Source organism: Falco rusticolus, chromosome 5, assembly GCF_015220075.1.
Source record: "Falco rusticolus isolate bFalRus1 chromosome 5, bFalRus1.pri, whole genome shotgun sequence".
Classification (NCBI taxonomy): domain Eukaryota; kingdom Metazoa; phylum Chordata; class Aves; order Falconiformes; family Falconidae; genus Falco; species Falco rusticolus.
This window is the reverse complement of record NC_051191.1, coordinates 36,574,477-36,597,218: the sequence shown is the minus strand read 5'-3', so window position 1 is coordinate 36,597,218 and position 22,742 is coordinate 36,574,477. Positions and strand designations below refer to the sequence as shown.

The 22,742-nt window shown below is 43.3% G+C and overlaps 1 protein-coding gene across 2 annotated transcripts in view; it reads left to right on the top strand.

The window, feature by feature from the left end:
- The window catches only part of HMGA2 (high mobility group AT-hook 2), a 123,051-nt gene that overhangs the window by 81,701 nt on the left and 18,608 nt on the right, over positions 1–22,742 (top strand). For both annotated transcript variants that reach the window (XM_037389131.1, XM_037389130.1), the window contains one exon: positions 16,889–16,921. In XM_037389131.1, coding sequence (XP_037245028.1) covers positions 16,889–16,921 — 33 coding nt within the window. The remainder of the gene's footprint in view (positions 1–16,888; positions 16,922–22,742) is intronic.

Genomic DNA, 22,742 nt, shown 5'->3' with positions numbered 1-22,742 from the left:
CCTGACATTTGGTGCAGCACATGCTGCCTGACACATCCCTGTGTGAGGGGATGTGACATGCAGCCTCACTGCTTGCTGCCCTGGCCGCGGCCGCTCAAAGCAGGTACTCTGCTCTGCACTGAGGCACACAGCTCTTCCCCACCAACATAAGCTTGGGAGGAGAAAACAGAACAGCAGACGCTAAGTTGGAGTTTGAAGAGCTGGGAAGAAGGCTCCTAAAGCTTAATGTACCCCATGTTGTACAGAAAATGCATCAGAAATGTGCAGGATTGCAGCTTCCCTCTGACAGGTTTCTTCCTGCCAACCCCACATGGCTGTGCTGAGAATACTAAGGGAATAAAATTAGTGGAGTTTGTATTGGTGGCCACCTCACAATGACTGTCTGGGGAAAACCCACTGAAGGGCTGAAGGTCTTTTTTTATTTTTATATTTGCTACAGCTGTTGTGAAGGTTACAAGGCTTGCAAGCATCTAACTGGGGGCAGCTTTCCTTCCCCTGCCGATGGTCCCAAAACACCGTGTTCTCACACCCAATGAATAAAGGCTAGAAGGATGATGTCCAACTCCCTGCAGAAGCCACACTCAAGCCTCCTGCATTCCTGCAGGGGAGTAAATCCTTTGGCTGCATCCACAACCTCATTCCTCAGTGCTGTTTGCAGAGGGTGGAAGAATGGGCTCAGGCAGCAACCCAGCTCTGAAGGAGGGCTGGCCGAGCAGGAGGAGACCAGCAATGAGGCTGAGTCGGCTTCCATACTTCTGTGGAAATGACAGGGAGAGCTGCGTGTGAAGCACGCACATCTTGGCAGCAGCAAGTTGTTTGTCTTCTCCCTCTTGATTGTTAGTGACCATGAAATGCTAGCAGGAGGCCAGCCAGGACACTCATTCTCTCTCTTTCTAGCTTTCAGGGATCCCAACACTTAGGGATAATGAAATAAATGTAGATTGTCAGTCCAAAATAATAACACTGTACAAAGTGGAAATGCAAATTTCCTGCTATATCCCTGAATAGCAGGTGGTATTTCCTGAGGTATTGTTTCTGACCTTCAGGGAAATTGATATTATGAACTGAGTGAGGAAAATGAGTATAGTATCAAGCTCTAGCAATTAAAGTAAAACAATGAGAGGATAGTAAACTGTAAAGCAACAAGCAAGAGAAAGCTTGGATTTTGTATGTTTGTTGCTGGTTTTTTTTCTAGTGCTATGAGCACCTGGGTGTGGTTAAGATGCAGAAATGCTCTTTTTACAGAAAAGGCAGCAGCAGAAAGGAAATAGGAGAAAACACTGAACATTAAGTTCAATTGCTTTTAAGGTCACAAGCAAATAACATAGAATAATTAACAGTATTAATATTATTAAATAAATAAATAGCTGGGTGAGAAATTAACTAATACTTGTATATGTCCAGCAAAGCAGATATTCAGTCAAGTTTCTAATGGTGAGACCAGGAGCAAACACACTTGTGTTTCTGCCAGCTAGATTTTGCTTTAAAAATAGGACATGCGTTCTTGGTTACTGTCAGGCAAAAATAACAATTTTGGTTCCGATTTTATACAAAGGAGATGAGCTATAAGGTTTGCTGGTCTACACTTCATGTAGTGCCACTTGTATCTCATTTGAGTGAAAGCCATCTAATGTGATCTTATGTACATAAGGGTGTTTCCTTAAGTGTATTTAAAACCAGCCTACCTAAAGCAAAGACTGATAACTGATGTTAAATTTCTTCTGAACAGGCATTGCAGCATATTCCTACATTATATGTAACTTTATAGCTGAAACACCTACATAATAACTTGTCTCACCTTGTAGAACCTTTGAGATTCATTTTCTTCAAGTGCCACAGTCCTGCTCTCTCCTGCATGCAGTTATTCATGCTGCCAACCGGATGGATTTGAGTTGCGTTCACTTCTGTCAGACTGTTCAAACAAATCTGAGATTTCTGCTTATGTGCATCTGGCCTTAGTGGGTTTTGTGTCAACTCCTTTAATTTTCCTTGATCATAATTTATTATTTAATTTCTCTGCAGCACATGCATGCACGATCCTGCTATGTAAGGAAAATGCTTGTGAAAAAGAAGCCCTCTTGGCAGTAGTCCTACAAGGCAGACTAGCTCTCCCCTGTTAAGACTAGTGACGTCGGTATTCGACCCTTGATTCACAGATGCTAAAGCCAGATGGGACCATGTGATAATATGATGTGACCTCCTGTGCAGGATGGGCCATCACAGTCTATCACGAGCGAGCAAAGGTCTACTACAGATTGCTCATTATTATGGCCAGAGGGGGATTCGTTCCTACAGATGGCATTTGAATGCAGGTGACAAACTCTAAGAATCTTCTGAGTCATATTTTAAAAATGGGGGCTGTAGTAGAGGTCTAGACCAGTTCCAAGAAAGCTGCATTCAACAATATTTTTGACACCAATATGTTCTGTGATGAAGCATTTAATCTCTGTGGGCCTTTTTACTTCATAGTCCACCTTTTGTCAGTCTTCCGTGTTTGGAGCACCTGCTTTTCACATGAGGGGATCAGCTGTGCAGCATCTAATGCAGGGACAGTAAATTTACCTGACTCTCCCAACGTTGTCTGAAATTTTTGTTGCCCAGAGTCCTTCTACCTTGCTTGCTGGGTTCATTGCTTGTTCCCCTAGAGTTGTGTGGTGCCATGGGAAGACAGGAATGGAGAGAGGACCTGAGTGATCATTTGCTGGGCAGCCTGGAAATGTCAGCTTTGGTGTTTTTTCCTGTCTCCGGTAGCTCAGGATTTGATTGCTCCTCGTCCCACTGCTGGCTGTGGTGCATAGTCCAGCATGGTACAGTTCATGAGCTATTGTAGAGGACTACAGGCATTTGGGTGCCTGGAGGCACCTGCCATTAGGTCCAGCTCTGAGCTGGCAGAGTCTAAGATTTACCATAGAAGCAGCAGGGGCTTTCTGTGTGATGTTTTGTGCCAGGTAGAATCTGTTCAGGATGGGTAGGTTGCTGAGTTTGATTTTGAGAATTAAGACTGATCAAAAAGTAACAGTCTTAAGGTGTAAGCCATCTTAGTACGTTAGCACTAAGTTCCTCTTTCCAAGTCTGTAAGAACAGATATGGACATAATTTCTAGTCCAAGATGTTTAATGCATGACTGAGTTACAGATTCCTGGCTGAGCTTTGATAAGTGTTCGTGACCATCCATGCACAGGCTGCTAGCCTGTCCTCATTGCTAAGTACTCTTCTTTCACCTTAGTAAAATAAGCGTAAAGTGCTGCTTATATACTCACATCTGAAGTAGGCTAAGCCCCATATGTATTCTGTTATTGCTGCTTACCTGGTGGTGATTTTTAAAAAGTCTTTTAAGTCAGTGATGTGTTCATGTCCTTAAATCATGCAGAACGCAGTAGATCACTGATACCAAAATGGAAAGCTGTCTGTTTTGGTTAGTAGCCATTCACAGATGAAAAATTCAGCATGATTCACATTTTAGATAGCAGAAATCAAACCACAAAGTAGTCATGGGAGGAATATTGCTGTTTTGAAAATAGTGGGGTTGTGATCTGAGTTTCAGATAAATGCATCCAACACAAGCAGTGTCCTGTTCTCTTTGTACACCAGTGCTGTGAAAGGGGATGTATATGTTGCCTGGGCTATGAGATTCTATAGGCTAGCTGACAAACAAAATAAATACCTCCAAGGACACCTAGCTGCTGTGCTGGGATGTCCTTTTCTTTCTGATTCACTTAGGATGAATACCTTTGCATGGTACTCAAGAAAGCTGGCATTGGAGGTGTTGATTTTCACCTGAGATGTAAAAATCAAGGCTCTGACTACTCGTGGTCACCGATTCCCATGGCACTTTTCAAAAGGGTCAGGGTTTTGACCCCAGTGTCCTGGCCAAATTCCAGTTTGGATAATTACATCCTTCCTTCCCTGCCATGCACACTGGATATGCTATTCTTCACCTCCTGGCCCAACTGTATGTAACACTGTCTTGTGCTGTTAGAACAGCTGCCAGACTTCATCCCAGAAATAGCTACGTGGCAGTGCAGAACGAAACAGATCCATCTATACGGTTCCCTTGTCACTTCAAGTGTGCAAATCACTTTGGTAGCTGCAGACATGAAAAGGATATTCATATATAAGATTATGTATTTGAATATCATCATTGTTTTTAGTTATCTGATATATATTCTTGAGCTTTTCATAGGAAAGTCCATGTTGAACTGAGGAGTAGTACTGGTATGACCCATCACACAGCATCACAGGTCTGCTGCTGAGTGTCTGGTAATGAGTTAATTTCTGTTTCTAAAGGAACACTGAGTGATAAGAAAAATGTACATGGGGAAAAAAAACCACAAAAGAAATCCACCATGAGTGATACTGATGAGGACCCAGACATGTTCATCATGACGGTGTCCAGGCACTTCCCAAGATTTTTTGCTTGAGGTTTGCCCTTTTCTACTATGTACCAATAGGTCAGGTTCAGATTGCAATTAGTTCTGTAGTCTTTAGGAACTAGATGTCTTTGTCTGTACCTGTTTTACTACAGGATGCTATTCAGTGAATGTATTACACATTTTGCTCCTAAAGTCTCTGTAGTTTGTCATCATCCCAGGCTTTTCCATGAACTTAACTCCTGCACTCTAAAGATTCTCCCAGGACATTGGCAGCCCTGTAGTTGGAGTCTATCATGGCTGAGACAGATGGGGGAAAGTGTGCTCCCAGGTATTACTGGCCCGTGCTATAAATGAAGGTTCCAAATTTTAAATGGATTAACTGACCATTTTCTGGGGCAGGGCTTGTAAACTCAAGCTCATGGGCTGTATCCTCCCTGCCAAAATTATCAACAGTGCAAAACTGCACTGTATCCTTTTTTCTGGAAGCCCTTATCCTGGGGTTAGCAGCCTTATTTTCACTGTGTTTTCTCTACAAGGTTGTGTGGATCCTGCTCTTCACCCATGTGATCACATGTCTATCGGTTGGTCCAAGCACAGACTTCATTGTTTCGTGGGATGAGCGTGGATGTGAAAGAAGTGTCTTCATATATTAAGTCACAGTTGGAGTTGAGTGCAGAGACCTTGAGTAGCTCCATAAGGGACCGTTCAACCAAGCCCAGCCCAAAAGTTTGGGCCCCATCACACTTGGGAGTAAGGAGAGGGAGGGAGGAGGCTGCCACAGTGCTGAGCAGGGAGCCATATGGAGCTTACGTGATAGTGGGGGGGTTCCCTCTGAGGTACAGAATGCTTATTAATAATATCCTGATGTAGAGATCTCACAGAAGTCCTGGCTTTCTTGTCAGTCAGGGAGCTTTCTGGAACTGTGATGGTACATCTGGAAGACTCATGAAATCATCAGTTTTGGGCTTGCAAACCAGTTTACAGTTAGCAAAACATTGTCTCTTGACTGAGGAAAAGAAAGGAAAAGAGAGAAAACCCCCGGTATTTGCTAAGCAAAATGGAGCTAGACTGTATCACTTTTGTGAGCTCTGTGTTTGCTTAACTATGAAAAAAACACAACTATATTCAGTAATACAGGGCAATTGTACAACGCCAATGAGTAAAATAACCACAAATTGCCAAGGGCACGTGCCAGCAGGAATTAAAGTGGAAAAAAGGGGCTGAAAAGGCCACACATTTATTAACATAAATACATCTAAATTAGCCCAGAAGGCAGACATTCCAGGGAGGTGATGAAAGGCGAAGAGGCATGGGCAACTCCTTATCCCATCACTGTCCCCCACCCTTTTGAAGTGCTTGTATAACAAACAGAGAATGTCCTGGCTGTCCCGCTGCCAGCGCCATCTAACCACAAAGCTGAATCTGTGCTTCTGCACAGATTGCCGTGCTGAGAGATGGCTTGAGTTCTTCTTCAGGAAGAGCATGTGCTCCTACAGATCCTGCTGTCATCAGCCTTGAACAGCAGGTGGTTTCTCTGCTTGCGGGTAGGGGTGTAATCCTCCGCTCCCCAGGACAGTACAGTCCCACGGCCTTCCTATTTTTCTCTTCCTTTTTATGACCTGAGAAGATGAAACACTCCCATAAAGCCTACAAACGCTTTAATCTAAATCTAAAAGATTTGGACCCTAAAATCTAAAAGAACAAGCAGTACCTAAAACCAGCCTTTCTAACCAAACTTCCCAGTTGCTTTCTTTAAAAACACCACAACCCCCCCAAAATATGTCAGTAATGCCCACATTTTTAAGAACATAAAAGAAGCCAAAAATATGACACCAATACAGCCATCTTGTGTACGTTGGTGGACAAAAAGAAATATGGATAAGGTATTTCTACGTGTTTCCTCTCAGTTCTTTGGACATAACAGGCAGTGCAGAGACTTTGTTCCCACTTGTGTGCAAGCAGGGAAGGTGGTGTGCATTTGGACCCCTTCTTCCCCACCAACTCTCCTTGCCACTTGCATTCCTCCATCTCATCCCTTTAGATCTTTCTCACTATGCAACCCAACTGAAACTTTCCAGCACTGTTCCCTACCAGCCAAAGATTTCCAGAAGCTCTAGGTGTACACACTAGCTTGTCCCAAGCTATACTGGTGTTTCCTCACCCCTCCGCCAAATGCTGTCCTTTGCTTGTGGCCTCCTTGCTGGCCCTGGGGTTTGCCTGGGAGAGCAATAGGCTCACAGCAACTTCTGGTGTCCATGGGGCTCGCCTCAAGGTGCACCTTCATGCTCCCTGGCTGCCTTCTCCAGATAAAACCTTGCTTGAAGCTGGGCTAGACAGTCACAGGCATGGAATGTGAGGATATGTCGGTGCCTGGGAGCAGCCTGCGGGCCACCAGCAGGACCCTGCTTGACACCATGAGGAGCTCCCTTACCTGTTAACATCTAGAGTATCAGTGTATCCTTGGCCACATTGCTGCCAATGCTAAAACGATCTTGCAGCTGCCGTGAAGCAGTCTGGTGCTGATATAATACCTGATCTCACAGAGGCAGATTATGTTCAGCTGCAAGTCAAGCTTCTGTCTACCCAGTGTACCTAATTCCCAGAAATGGTTTGTCTGTGCCAACTACAGCAGTATTTGGAGGCCAGCTATCCTTCTTCATCCAGCAAGCTGCTTTCACCTCTGCTGCCAGGACCACCTAGCCACAGATACTACCAACTGGTGTATTTTTGGCATGTCCCAAACCACATAAGTTCCAAGCACAATAAAATGTGACTAGTTGGGAGATGAAACCATTTACTTCTTTGGGTAGACTCTGAAACTGGTTTGAACCAAGGGCAGAATTTAGCCAAGGACAGGATTGAGCTTTGTTCTTTGTGACATGAAAAATCAGGTTTTGTCACTTCAGCAACAGGAACAACAATATAAGGAGGAATTGTCAGGAAAACTGAGAGTAAATATCGAGCAGCCCTACTCTCTGAAATGACCTGGGTTTGCTAAATTGTTCACAAGCCCTCCCTAGCAAGGTTTAAAAGCAGGCGGCTTTCCAAGTGGTGGATGGAGCTCTGTGAGCGGCGAAACCACCTTAAGCTGTACCAGGGAGCAGGGTGCTGGGGTGCTGCAGGGCTGCATTCTTGCTGTGGGATCAGGTTTCAGTACTATTATGAAAAAAGCTGCAGGGGATTTGTGTGCATACCTAACACCACATGCCTTTGATGTTCACATTGTTAGATCCGAAGAACAAATAGGATCTTCAGGTCAGATGTAGCTTCCAAAGGGCTATTAAATAACTGTAGCTAGACAGTCAGGTAATTGTCCTGTAAAAATTGCCGTCAAATTCTTCTCTCCTAAACTGGGCTAAATTCAGAGTCTGTCCAGGGACATAAATAGAACAACTCCAAAGTTACACCAGGATTATCCAGAGCAGAATCTCTTCCTCCCTCCCTCTCTTCCCCTTTCTTTCTCTCTCTTTCAGATCGAGAGAAGCATGTGTACACTGACACTATTCATATTTCTGCTGCTGTTGAGAGGCAGACGATAGGATGTTGTAGACTTTGACTTTGCAATCTTCTATTAAGTGGGTTGTAGGTAGATAAAAGAGAAAATAATTTTGCTGCCATCTTTTAAAATACATGACCCTGTCATGCGGGTTTCACAATGATGCATATGATGAGATTGCTATTAGTGAGCAAATGGTAAAAGCACACTAGAAATGCCATGCAATGAGGGTTTTTCTGCTTTGCAAGGAGTGCCTACAAATCATGCCTTTGGACATAATGAATGTAATTTCTATGTAAAAAATAACAGCATGAACTGAGTTGAGTATTTAACATACCACACACTAGAATGATCCCAAAATGCATCAAGCCAGGAAGTGGATTAATTACAACAACTCGCCACCAAGCCCCTAGTATATTTCAAGTACGTGGAAAATGTATTTCTATTTTGTACACTGACTTCTTTATGAAACTGTGCCAGGATGTCAGCAGGCTCTGGTCAGACTCTGACAGACACTTTTAGCAGCATCAGTTTCCTGGAGGCAGTAATAATTATCAAATCTATTCGATAGACAGACAACTATCAGACATCCGTGTATCCCAGACATACAAAAACATCCCCAGCCAACCATGTGGCTACCAATGGATCTGCTCAGACAAAGAAGTTGAAGAGAAGTGCCTCAGGCCAGATCCTCAGCTGCAGAAAATCAGCCAGGCACAGTCGATTGGCCTTCCTTGTGCTGTGTGCCTTTTCTTTGGAGGAAAATCCTGCCTAGCCATCACAGGGCAATGAGAGGTCACAGAGGCAATGGGCTGGATTGGGAGGGGAAGCTCCTGCAGGACTTTAGAGCCAGGCCTGGGGATGACCACATAATCTCTGTACAAGATGCTTTACATCTCTGAAGGGGCAGAAATGGCAGTGCAAAAGAAGCTGCCTAGATCCCTTGTATCCTTACCCCAGTTTGTGCAGATGAGGGGACAGATAGCTCTTCCTAACAGGATCTAGATAGAGTTGTGTCTCTATCCAGTCATATTTTGTGCCGTTGAGTCTGCACAGCTCAGTGAGCTGAACAGTGCTGAGGCACAGCCCCAGGCACTGCCCTGCAGTTATCTGTGCTTTTGTTGGGAGCCTTCTCTCCTTCAATGTCTTGTCCTCTGCCCTCTAACATGGTACCCGGGTGTGGTTAAGGAAACAGCATGGCCCACAGGCTCTTCCCTTTGAGCACTGCGGAAAAGGGGGCCCCGAACAGGGGGAAGAAAGGCGGTACAGATGCAAGCCAGGCTGTGGACCTCAAATGGATTGTTTTCTCCTGTAGGTGAAGTCCGCAGTTTTCTGGGCAGATCAGGTTCTCCTGTACCTGCCTTTACGTAGTGCCCACTCTGATGTTCTCCTCCTCTGGTTGAGATGTGCCTTGATAAAACATGAAGTGCACATCTGTGGAGGCAGCAGCACTTTTAGCGTGCAGCTAGACTGAAGAAATACGAAGAAATATGCCACGGGCTGCCACTGTGAAATACCCAAGGGAGGACCCTGAGACTCCTTGGCTTGACTCACTACCTTCAAGGCAGCTTGAACAGCAGTGAAGGTGCCCAAGAGCTGAGGGAAGTGCAGACTATTTTCACCGGTATCCTCCTTCAGGGACTCTTGTGAAGAAGTGCAGCTCTGGGCTGTGGTGTGGCCATTGCAGCAGCACTGTGGTGGGGCAGGGGACAGAGTTGCCACCTGACACTGCTGGGACACTGCTGTAGTCCTAGGGCTGCCCAGTGGAGCAATTTACCCCTTGTTTTCCATCAGTGCCACTTCAGTTCTTTTTCCATCCCTGTGTCTAGGCTTGGGCCTGTTGTTGGCAGAGGCTTTCATAGACCTGGAAATTAATCCAATTGTTTAATTGTATGTAAGCCTACATTGTTGAAAATGGGCTGTGCATATTTTCCAGTCTCTAAATGACACAAGGACACGGTTACTGAACAAGTTGGAGTCTTTGTGACCTTAAAATGAGGAGGAGAATGAATGTAGGAGGCCAGAAACAGAAGAGTTACATTTTGAGCAAAACCACTGAAGTTCAGAATTCACTTTCCAAACTAACAGATTTTGCCGCAGGTTGGCTGGTTTGGGGCTTTACTGCCCTGTTCACTCTGTTATTTCACTGGAGGCCAGTGCAAAGCTCGGGGGGATTTGGAAGCTCCTTCCAGTCAGGTTCAGAGATGTGTCCACTGATGACAGTCCCGATCAACCGATGACAGGTGGCCGATCATGGCCACCATCAGTGGTACCACCAGGAATGGCCTCTGAAGCAGGAAAGGCCTGCCCCTGGTTTTTCGGTCTGTACAGTGGGAGGTGCCTGAGCAAGATGAGAGGGAAGACTCTGAAACAACCAGAACCAGATGGTAATGCGATACAATGCTTTTCACCTGTAGGTCATCAATTCAAATCTAGCCTTTTTAGTAGTGATCAAAAATCATTTCCACGTGAGCAAAGAGAAATACGTGGTGTGCCCAGGGGTTGCTGTATATAAACAGACAAGATAGCCTGGAGATAAATAAACAGTTACACAGTAGTCATTTGTCTGGAGAAGTCTGCAAGGTTTATAAGGCTAAGTAGTTTCTGATCGGTTTATATCCCTGAATCACAAGGGCTTGCTTTCTTTGCAAATAACTTATCATTTATTTCTGTCTGCTAAAATGTAGGGGTTTTTCCTTATGTTATAACCAAGAATAACTGGAACCTCCCATCTGGTTTTCTTAATAGTCTGTCTGTGTAGGGAGTTATAAATAGACAGATACTTATGACGCTTGCCAGACAAAAGAGCCAGCTCATGTTTCCTTAGGTGCATATCAAGAAAACCTCAGTGCTGAACTGTGTACTAGAATTATTCTGAAAGGCAGAAATTGCTTCTTAATATTTGAGCAGAAAAACGCACAAGATGCTGAACTAAATCTGGGCAAAATGTATCAGGAAAGCTTCTCAAATGCTTGATGGATGATGATGAAGTAACAGGGGAACCCAGCAGAGCAGCGGTGGCTGAAGAAGAGCAGTCAGCAGCCACAGAGCCTCCTGCTGCCAAACTGTATTGATTTTAGCTCAGTACACCAACTTAAACTTTGCTTATAGTATTGAACCACAGATACAAAGCCCATTAAGTGGGTATTTCATAAGCTGTGCTACCCTAAATATTTTATGGAAACTTAATCAATACTGGCTGAAACATTGTAAAAATTAATAGTGTCTATCAAGAGCACTGAACTAACAGCTACTGTGCTTTGAATTTTGATTATATCCTTGATAAACTCAGTGGGGTGGTGGTGTGCTTGAACTAATGTTCAGATAGTGGATGAAGAAAAATTAATGGTTTTTCCCTTCCTGTCCTACCCATTAAATTTGTACTTGCCAAGATCTGTAATGGTGGGAAATCTACCTCTGTGAGCAGGTTGGGTCAAAGCAACTGAAAAATCATGGGTTATACAAGCATAAAAGAAAACAGAATTTGATTTTCAATACATTCCTTTCATGGTTTTTATTGTCTCAGAACATAAAACCATTGCAAATGTAGCAAGTTACAGACGTTTTGTCATGAAAGTACCTCTCTATAAACAAAATATATGAAATCCTAACCCTTCTGAAGTCAGTTGTGTGACTTCCATTGGATACGTACATACCTGACTGGATATATGTGCCAGTGCCTGAATTTTCAGGCTACCAAAAGAGTCGTTTGAAGCATTGTGTTTTGAGTTCACTAATTAAAACATGAAGTTTTGTGATGCTCTCTGCTCTCTTCCACAAGTGGAATAGAAATACTACTTACTTTGTCATCAGCTAAAGTTATTGGTGCAGCTCCTGAGATGTTGCAGGGTTTTCCAGCAGCAGTCAGGGGAGGTCAGTTTAATAAGCTAATAAATATTTTTTGAATGACCTTATTTTGTATTTGGTATTAAAAACTCAGAGGAGTGCCAAGTAGGATAGAAAATAAAGAATAAAAGTTCCACGGATTTTGCCAAAATTCTCTACACATTACTATTAGCCTCATTTATGAGACTGCACAGAGAACTGTGAAATCTCCTTTGAACTCTCTGAGCCAGATGGTTTTGCTGTTAGATCCTAATGACCCACAGCAGTGTGCATACACAGACACCACGGTTGCCAGTTGACTGCAAACATGTGATGGAGGCAGGAGAATTCATGACCTGAGCTTCCAAAACACAGGCCAGTCCTGCTTGTGGAGGAGGGTTTCCCGCTCACTGCTGATGGGGTAAAAAAGCATTTCTGCTACCCCCTTGAAAGAAAGATCATTTCTAAAACAAGCAATGAGTATAGCTGGACCAGAGGAGCGAATGGCAGGCACACTGCCCCATGCAATGTGGGGTAGATTCCTGCTGACATGAAGCTGAAAGTAGCTTTTGCCCAGAGGCAAGGGCTCTATTACAGGCTGCGTGGGCTCCTGGTCCCAGCCTTGTATCACTCTGTGCTGGAAGAGGGAGGGAGAGGCTGGACTCGAACCAATTAAGGCTGTAGGGCAGAACAGTAGTTACTCTGCTGTCATATGGAACTGCTTGGAAGACATGATTTATTTTAGATTATATTGGTTTCAACTGGTATAATATGAACTTCCTGATTTTTTGAGGATATGTAGACAAAAAGACTAAATATGGTTTTACTCATCTTTTAATTTAGAACTACAAGTGTTTGGGTGACCTATGAAATTATTTTAATGATCTCTGCACAACACTGAGCTGTCAGCACTATAAATGTCATCCTAACTGGGTATTAGTTTCCATCATGGTCATTTAGTCTCACCAGCAGAGCTACCTCCATGCAAATGTCTTGTCTGTGTCAAGCTGTGGGAATAGAACAGGGTCAGCGTTGCCAAGAAGCATCAGTCAAACAGCTTCATAATACTCAGTTTGAAGAGGAAGACACGAACACAAAATCTAGGAGCTTCAGGCACAGCGGTCAGGGGATGATTTCCATTCAAACCAGCACTTTTATCTCTGATCATAAAAAATGTGTTCCAGCATTGCTCATACTAGTTGACATAGGCTTACCCTTATCCTTCCTTATTTTTATAACACTATGAAAAGTCACAGGGTAAGAAGCACTCCAGCGAATGAGAAGTGTGACAAATTGAATTTGATACAACTTTTCACTGCTGGTACAAGATGAATACAGATTCATCACATGAGGCTGGCTGCTCTTTTGTGCTCGTATAGAATGCAAAGAAATTGTTTGACCAGACACTGTATAGGCTATAAGGATGCATCTAAGGTACTAACAAAGACTAAAGTAACATAATTAGAAACTAAAATAAAAGGAGGGATGTGGTGACAGGGGGAGTGGAAGTGTCTTGTAGAAGATAGGCAGTTGGGCTTTGAACATCCAAAACTTAATGCAAAGATCGCCAAAAACTTTGTGTACTTCCTTCTTTAGGTTGTTTATTATTTTTTTCTGTTCAAAATTAGGAATCTTACCCTGAAGTTTTAAGTTACTCTTTTTTGCCTTAGCTCACATACTTAATAGTTTAAACATGGCAAAAGAAATTCTGCTGTATTTTGGATTTCTTCTTGATTGATAGACATTTAAATGACATGGCCATAGGACTTTTGCAACACTATTGCTTGTTCTGTCTCATACAGATTTAAGAAAGCTACTTAAAAGTTGACTTGTACTAGCATATGATGTAAAAAACCCAAAATTTTGCTTTCAAGTGCATGGAATTTCAGCTGATACACATTCAGTGTACAATAGCTGTTTTTTAAACTTAGGTTAAAAATAAAATGTGAAAGTCCTGTGTTGCGTGAAGCTCCCCTTACATGCGATCACTGACGTGAGAGAGCCTGTGGCAGAGCAGAAGTTCTGCCATCTTACTTTGGAGGCTCTTGCGGGGGGTGGGGGGTGGTACATAATAGTTCAGAGCTCTTGTGTCTTGCATACAACTTTATTTTGCTCCAAAGCACCTCTATAAAGTCCCTTGTCCTTGGCTTTTTTATGGTTCCAGTCTTTTCCATAACCAAGACAGATTCTCTTTCTTTCCAGCTAGTTGAACATGCAGTACAACACTCTTTTGAATCAGAGGTGTCTCCCTTGAAGCCCTGAAAAGATCTCTTAACTCAGTGAACACAAAGCTTAGTGAGTTGAGGCGTTTGTATCTATAGTGTGTCTAAAAGTTTCCAAAGGCATTACATCCACAACAGTTAAAGAAATGATTGGTGCTTGGGATATTTCTCATTATTCCTGTACACCTCAGTTCTTCTAGTCTGGGGTGACCTAAGTGAGCAGACACTGCAGTCCTCGCAGGACTGGACCTTGCTAGATTTATCCAGCCTGCATTCATCCAGATAGCTCTCCCACTCAGCCAAGCTGAAGCAGGAAAAGCAATGCCCCTGAAAACCAGCACTTGCAGCGATTCAGCCACCACAAGCTGGAACCCTCAGCACGACACAAGTGGGCATGGCTCCTGGTGTGTTGCTGGTGTGTGCCACTAATACCAGCTTTGGGGGTGAGCCCTGCTTCTGGGCTTTCATAGCTGTGCTTCTTCCATTTAAGGGAGAAAGCATAACATGCGCTGACCTCCAGATCCCAAATCCAGTGGAAACCTAGCCAGCAGTAAGCAAGCACTGCCTTGGAGGTCTCGACATGAAGCACTACAATAGCAAAGGTCTTGAATGACTAAGATTCTTGAAAGCCTTGGTCACTATCAGAGACAGTTTCCAACTGGGCAAAGTACAATATTTTCCCTCTGCTTTTTATGAATGGCTGCATAGGATTGTGCTGGACTCCGTCCCCTGTGAAAGCCATTCATAAAAATAACAACAAAACAAAACAAACACACACAAAAAACTCTCTAGGTCCAGTCCAGAGCCACTGGGTGCCAGAGGCTGGGAAAACATGCTGGCAGCTTGAGCCCCAGTGAGCCCCAGCTATCACTGAAAGTATTTAAGGGGCTTTTTGGTGGTCTGAAAAGTATGAAGCGCTGTGTAGAAGGGCAGCTGGTAGAATTACTGTGACACATACTAGGCAGAAAGCCAGAGCTGGCCTTGTTTCAGACATTGTCTTCCCTCTCATTGAAGTGTCAGGACCTAATTCATGGAAAATTTGGTGAGTTGGCAGCTCCTTCAGAAGATTTCATTGAGCTACAGTGTGTGAGAGTCACATGAATACAGAGTGCACAGCCAAAAATATATGGGCATTTCTGAGCAGGAGAAAACAGTCAGCCTCTAAGAATGTCTGTGGATTTCATGTGCTTTGGGAGTAAACATGTGTACAGGTGTAATCAACAGGCAAAAAAAGAAAATAAAGCAGAAAAGCACTAGTGGCAGAGTACTGAAGAGTTCAATGAGTTCTGCAATTATGAGGGCTTCCTTTGAATCAAATCATTCCTTTGTCCAAGGGCAGCAAATGTCCATTAAAATGAGTTCAGGGCTTGCAGTCCACCTGGAGAAGGCATCAGTAAAATGTGTGCCTTGGTAATAGCTTCTCCATTGCAAGGGAATTTAATGGAAAAGAAAAGGGTCCACCCTGGAGTTTAAAACGGACCCAGTCATCACATAGGTTTTTTCTCATATTTATTTGAGAGCAGAACTTGGAGCCTGAGGCACAGATACAAAAATACAACAGCAGTAGGATTCTACTGAATTAGAAAAAGACTGAAAATAAACAAAGCATCTCTTGTTAAAAGGGGACGCTTGTGGTAGGCAGTCTGAATTGAATCAGTTACATTTAATTTACATTTTCATTGATCCTTCCCACTGAAATATTGCTCTGAAAGGCCAGTTCCACTAAACTGTTTATTCAGAAATATTCCAGTTATTTCCTACTACACTGTCATGAAAATTAGGCTTTGGCCATGCAGAGGGACAGCATGTTGGCTTCTGCCCAAGCGAGGCACTAAAATCATGGCTGGGATTAGGAATAGGCAGGAAGGAAGGGCAGGAAGAAAATTGTTGGGTGCAATTCATACACTTTGAAAAAAGAAAGTCCTGGCAGGGGGGGAGGCAGCAGCTTTGCCCCACTGAAGTAAGAAAAGCACTTTTGTGTTCTTGGTGTCAGGGTTTCATCCTTTATCTGTGGTCTTACTGTTTGGCGCTACTCTTGGCACCCACAAGGATTGTCACATCGTCCGGGCAGTGGTGGTGTATTTTAAGCATGCCTGTATTAGTTCCTTAATCAGTACTCCTCCTCCTCCCCGGAGTGGGGATGAAGGGCACTGGTACCTTGGTGGATCTCCTGACTCATGTAGGGACTGTTTCCCATTCCCTGGTGGGAGCAGCCAGGAGGGAGACTTGCTGAGGAGCCCATGGCTGTGCCACCAGGTCCTGCATAGGCAGACAGACACAGCCTCTGGCTCTCCCTGCCCACACACCCAACCTGCCCAATGATGGGCATCCCCAAAATAATGTCAACAGGTTCACAAAGGTCAGCACAGCATCACCTTTGTGCAGCTAGAGATCTCAAAACAGAGCTGCTGAGGGCTTGAGCCACTGCCTCTCCCAGCCTCCTGGCTTTGGTCAAGTGGGAAGCCCTGGCTCCGGAATGGAGTTATGTGTCCCTCACCTCTCTGCCCAAACTTTGCTTCTGCTCACGGCCAGGAGGGAGACACTTCCCCACAGCAGGACACTCCACTCATGGCTAAATGTGGTGAGAGAGTGAACACCATCAGTGGAGACAACAGAATATAGTTATAAAATTAGGCCACTCTCCCGGTCTGATAGGTAATGCAGCAAAGTAAATCTAGCAGTACCATAGAAGAGATGGGAGATGTAACATATTAAATTATAGTTCACTTTGGTTTTGATTATACAAACAACGTACTTCTCTGCACCCACAGTAATCTGAACTGCTTTAGAGCAAGGTCACAGATAGGTGTAGGAGAAGCCAGGTGGGTATGTTATCACTCCATTTCTGAGTGTGGGCTTTGCCTGTGTTTTATTTCTGTTACTTGAAAACGTTTTTCCCAGTGTCTGTGAAATCACAGCTAAGTGACCTCAGTGAATGTTGTTTCTTACCATGCTTTTGTTTTACTTTTCAGCCTCAACAAGTGGTTCAAAAAAAGCCTGCTCAGGTAAGAAAAGCTAATTTAAATTTTTTAGACTACTTTAAATGAAATAATTCTTCAGTGTTTAAACTGGCCTCTTTTACTGTAAAGAATGAAGAGAAATTCATCAATTGTATGAGCTGGGGGTCAGCTGTTGGCTTGCTAGGCATAACCACCAAAACAATTCACGTGGTGGCCCTTAGGAAGGAAAGGAGAAAGCAGTGGACGATACTTGCTCAGAAATGTCCTCCTTCTGCAGCATCTACCCTGTGATGATAATGCAGACACACACACGTATGGTGCAAGTCTGGCATGTGATAGGTATCTCTGTGTGTGCTGAACGTGGGTAACTGGGGACTTCTTACAGCAAGGAAGGAGCACAGGTATAAAACTTTTCTTTCACCTGGTCTAAAGGAGTCTCTAAAACCACAAAATAAGATAGGCTGAACTTGGTAACTGGACTGGATTCATAATAAAGACTAACACATTTAAACTTCTTCTGTTGGATGGTGTCACTGTTCTTTAATACTTTGGACCAAGTGCAAGACACAAGGTGCCATGAAAGCAATCAAACACTGCATTTACAATTGCCTTCATTTTCTTTCCCCAGCCTGTCCTGTGTTAAAAAACCTGAAAACCTAACTCTGCCACTTTGTTACGTATGCAACAGCAGAAAAAGCCTGTGTGCATGGGAGCAGGTCCATCCCTGCTCAGCAAAGTCAATGGGCTGTGCTGCTGTACTGCCATGAATATGAATGATTGCTGAGTCAAGAGCATAAAGGGTCCGTTGCTTTTCTGGAAAGAGATCTGCTTTCAAAAGGGAATAATACTTTTGGTTTTCCACCTTATGGTTTTAATACATTATTGTACAGCATACATTGTTGTAATATCTCTGTAATCTGAATTAGGAGCTGTTACATATGAAACAGAAAACATCCTAGCTGTGAGTTGAAGGGGTGAAATGATGTAACTCTCCAAAGCATGTGCAAGAATCGGGTTTCAACAAAACAAATCAATACAGTTGCAGCAATGATGAATCTATGGCACTGGCAATAATATTAATATCTCCGAATGGCAGAGATAACATACAGGATGAATGCAGTAGTATTTTCAGGTGAGGTAAGTTTTGCAAGGAGAGTTAATGTCTTTTATTAGGACAGCTTATGCAAGAAACACAGAGTCAGTCCCTGAGGACTTACCATCTATAACTTTCTGACTACACCACATGATTCAAAACACACCAAGTTGTTCTAATAAAAGGTATTTCCTCTCCCTAGTCTCGCTTACATCCTTCAACTTTTAGGGTTGCAATAAGGCTATTCCTACTACACCGCAGTAGTAAATCTGCTGATGGGCGGAAAGCCAGCCATCTCCTCCATGGCACCTGAGAGACAGGAAGGCTTAAACCCTGCTGTGCAAAGGAGGACAGATCTGGGAGGTGAAGACCCCTGGGAGGCTGTTTGTGTTGTGGTTTCTCTGGTACATAGCAGAGCTTATCCCCACTGGGGTCAGCAGGATGAAGGGGTCTAGAGCTGGTGGCTCTGCCAGCAGCCTATCCTGACAGAAGCCACTGCAGCCGATGGCACGTGGTGCCTGTAGGTCTCCAGCTTCCCTGGGCTTACTTCTGTGAGTGTTTTGTTTGAACAGTAATTGAGTGCAAGCCCTAGCACAAGAGAGGAAGAAATGGCTGGGACTGAGGCTGGGCTGGGGTGTAGGAGGACAAAGAGGGGACCTGGGACTCTGTCTTTTGGTAGCACAACAAAGTAATGACAGATTTAATTGATGGCAAAATGATGTGGGTGTTTGAACGAAAGCACCAGGGTTCCCTGTATGGATCTTCCCGTCCCTTCTTTCCGAAGCAATGATTCCAGTGGGGATGCTGCAGGGGTTTTCAGCCAGCTGGATGCAGCCGCTGCTGCACGGTGCCTCGGCAGTATCTCCATGGTCAGAGAGAGTGAGAGAGTGAGAGAGAGAAAAGGAGGCCCGTTGGCATTCCCATTAGTAATGGAAATGTTTGTATAGAAAACGAGGAGGCACAGAAGAATGCATGAAAGGAGAGAGAGGGCTTTTTGGAAACCCCCAGTCATCACAACACGACTAGTGAAATTACACTCTTTAAATTATTTGTGTGCCATGTATTCACTCAGAGAGCATTTCTTTTTTTTTAGTCCTTGGCCTGAGGGATGTTCAGTAAAATCATTGACTTATCTTTAACCCTTCCTGGTTTTAATAGGCACTTATGCTAGCACAACACTGCGGTTTTGCTGGGTATGGGTACATGGCAGAGAACAAAAATTATCACTTTGAGCAAGCATTCATGACAGTGTCTTCCTGAGGCTGAAAGAAGGAGATAAAACAGTGTAATTCCTGGGACGATCAGGAACTTCATGCTGCTGGGTTTCACTTAAGTCCAGTTGCCTTTCTCTGATTTCTTTTTACACTACTGAATTTCCCTTTAAAGGAGGGAGGTTCACATTCAGAATTAACAACAAGAACATGAGCTCATGCAGGCTTCCTAATCTGAGCTGTCTAAGGAAATAGTGATAAATTATATAAACATGGGGACTACATGGAAGTTCATGGAGGATAATGTAAATCTTAAACTACATTCAGAGGAATCTCTTCCTTTTCCATCTGTTTCCTTCAAAATATCCTCCCAGATGGCTTTACCATGTGGCAGTCTGGATTAAGTTAGAAATGTATCCTTTCTTCATCAGTGGGGACTGTAAGAGGTTACAGTTGAGAACTGCTGTATGATGGTGTGTTACCCCAGCCTGCCTTGGTAAAAGTGAAAGAAACTCGTGGTCAGGCTTCGCCTCGGAGTGCTTTCCTGTGCTTTCAATTTTTGGTGTATTCTCAAAGTTTTCTGTGAGCATTAGTTTACGTCACCTTTACTCTTGCTACTGCTGCTAATGCCTATGGCTTTTGGGTTTGTGTCATTTTAAAAAACATAGAAGGAGCAAGACTAGATAAAATTCGCATTTTATTAATAACAGTTCTGTTCCCAGATTTTAAGCATTGTGCAGGGCTCCACCATGCTCTAAATCTCTTTATGGATATCTGCTGGCCAGTTTAGGGCCATACAGATGCAATATCTTCAAACATCCCCAGAGCTCTGAAGATCTACCATCACATAGATGGTGAATGCAGCAGTAAAATCCACTGGAAATCTACACACCCATATCATTAATACAAACCTTTAATTACCAAGGTCTGTACATATCTTTGTGATGGTCACTGACACATACTCTCGCACTTCCTTGGGGAAGTGAGGAAAAGATAGCCAGCCTAACTGTGTGGCATTGGTAAGTTTAGCATTTTCATGTAAATATGTGCCTAAACCTCAAAAACAAGATACTCCTTTGAAATCTACCCTGTCTCCAAAGAAGGGCAGCCAGATTTTACAATCATGATGTAGTAATATTCTTACTGATGTGTACAAACAAGCAGTCCAAATAGAAATAGATATTTTTCTATTTCCTCATTTTTAAGCTATTTGTAGCAGCTGTAGACTCAGCCATATGGGGGAGTTAAACTCTTAAGTAATACAGAGACAACAGATATTTTTAGGAAAACATCATGAAAGCTATCAAAGTTTTCTGGAAACAGGACATGTTTTATTTTTATCATTTCTGGAGAGAAGAAGTACTGTGAGTGTAGAACAGCCCTTTGAAAAATCTTATAATCTCTTTGGGAGGTCTGTTAAAATCTGAAATCTTTGCAAATCCTTTGTATCTGAGCCTGAAAGACAGCATATCAGTCAGAAAGACAGCGTATCAGTCAGAAAAGTTACATGTAAAATATTCATAGAAAAAACGTGTATGAAAAAATACACCAAAGGTATATATACAGTGTACTTTTCCAGGTAATGCTAAACACATCAGATGCTTTTAAAACAATGCCCAAAAAATCAAATCCCAACAAGAATAAAAGCTAAACAGAAAAGTGTTATATTGTATAGGAAAGAAAATGCAGCTTCACTGTATTTTTTCCTGTTACTCATTTCTTCGTCTTGGTACCAATAACATTATGCATGTTAATTAGTCATAATATATGACCTCACAGCCTCAAGTTATATGCGTTCCCAAGCTGCATCCAATGCATATGCCTACTCGGTGTCGGACACAGTAATGCTAAAAGCGTCAGACAGGCTCTGCAGCCCAGGAGCTACATCTGTGATTCACACATTCATGTGCAGCCCAAAAGCAGCAGACTTTGTGAGCAGAGTAGAGCCTGGGATCCATGGTGGTTGTGTGGGAGGTCCAATGCGCTGGGGACACCATGGCCAGCAGGCCCACGGTGCACATGCTGTATCACCTCTCTGTGCCGTGCAATAAATCTGCACTTGCACAAGCTTCAGGCATTCTGCATACATGCTAGCCACCACATGTGGATTTTTTTTTTTTCACCTTCTGTGAAATCTCAGACAGTAATGTGGTAGAAATACTCCACAGATCCACTTTAGCAGGTTGAAAAGAATCTGCGACACTGGTCACAGACAGGATGGCAAATCCTTCACTCCCAGGCAGGTGCACGTACACATCCAAGAGAGCATGTGCCACTGGCCAAGCCCACCCTGTGTCCTGGCCAAGCCAGGAATATTGCAGCCTTACTCAACTGAGCTTTGGCTGTAGAAACATGGAAAAAGCTCTGCCCTGGAGGGTACCCCAGGGTTTCATTGTTCTTCACACTGCATCCAGCAAGCTGTGTTGTTAAGTGTTGAGTACCTTTTCTGTATTTATTGATATGGAGAGTTAGAAAGTTGTCAGATCCCAGAGGGGTTAAACTTTATTTTCCAATGGTATGTGAATTTTTATATTTCAATGTAGTGTAAGTGCATGTGTGTTATATACACCACTCCAGAACATCCTTGGAAAGGCTAAGTTACAATTTTTTATTACTGTTTATTTTAAAGCAAATACCAAAGACAGAAGTAGGAGCCATTTTAGATGTGCTGGAGGCTCTTGGTACCATGTAAACACATGCCAAGCAAGTGTGTCTCACAGCTCCACCAGCCCAGACTCGCTGCACCTCCCCGTGTGGCGTGTGGTGCCGGTGGAGCTTCCCAAAGTTTTCCCAGTGGGGCTGAGCTCTGGACGTGCTGTGGCTCAGTGCCCTGACTCCTGCCACCACCAGACAGGGGGATGACGCTTGTTGGAACTGTTACAAAGTTTTGTCTAAATAGTTTCACAATGAAATAACTTGTTTTTATTGACCCTTTTCCCCGTAAGTGTCCTTGGAATTTTTGTTTTTCCAAAACTCCATGATACTATGATCACCTGGGGACTGAGTTTTTTAAATCAAAATAGGGTTTTATTTTGATTTTTGAACAATTTTGCTTTGCAAAATCCTTCCAGATTTTGCTTTTGAGTGTTCTGGAAACACTTTTCTGATTTGAAAACATCATTTAAACAAGTAGATAAAAATGTCATGGGAAGTCTTAGGAAAAATCGCTCCAATCTGAAAATTATGTTCCATTGTTACTAGTTCTGCTATTTGTATTTCAAGCAACCTGTAATGATTGCTTGGTGTAAAATGAAAAAAAAACCAAACCACCAAACAAAACTGGAATAATATCAAATGTGGACTACAGCCAGAATTATTAAGATATTAGGTGGATGCCTGAACTGCAGGAATGGACCTACCATTGCTCTGGGAGAGGTTTGAATTTGATTTTAAGGAAACCAGGAAAGTCTCTTGCTTTATTCATGGATGCAGTAGATGCAGTCTTGTGGAGGGTGCCGCGATTTACATCCTTGCTTTCTTTCTTCTTCCAAGGCAAAATGGTGGCAATTGCATTATGCAGTTTCCAAAGGAAGACGTCATCAGTCTTCTTTTCTAATCAGTG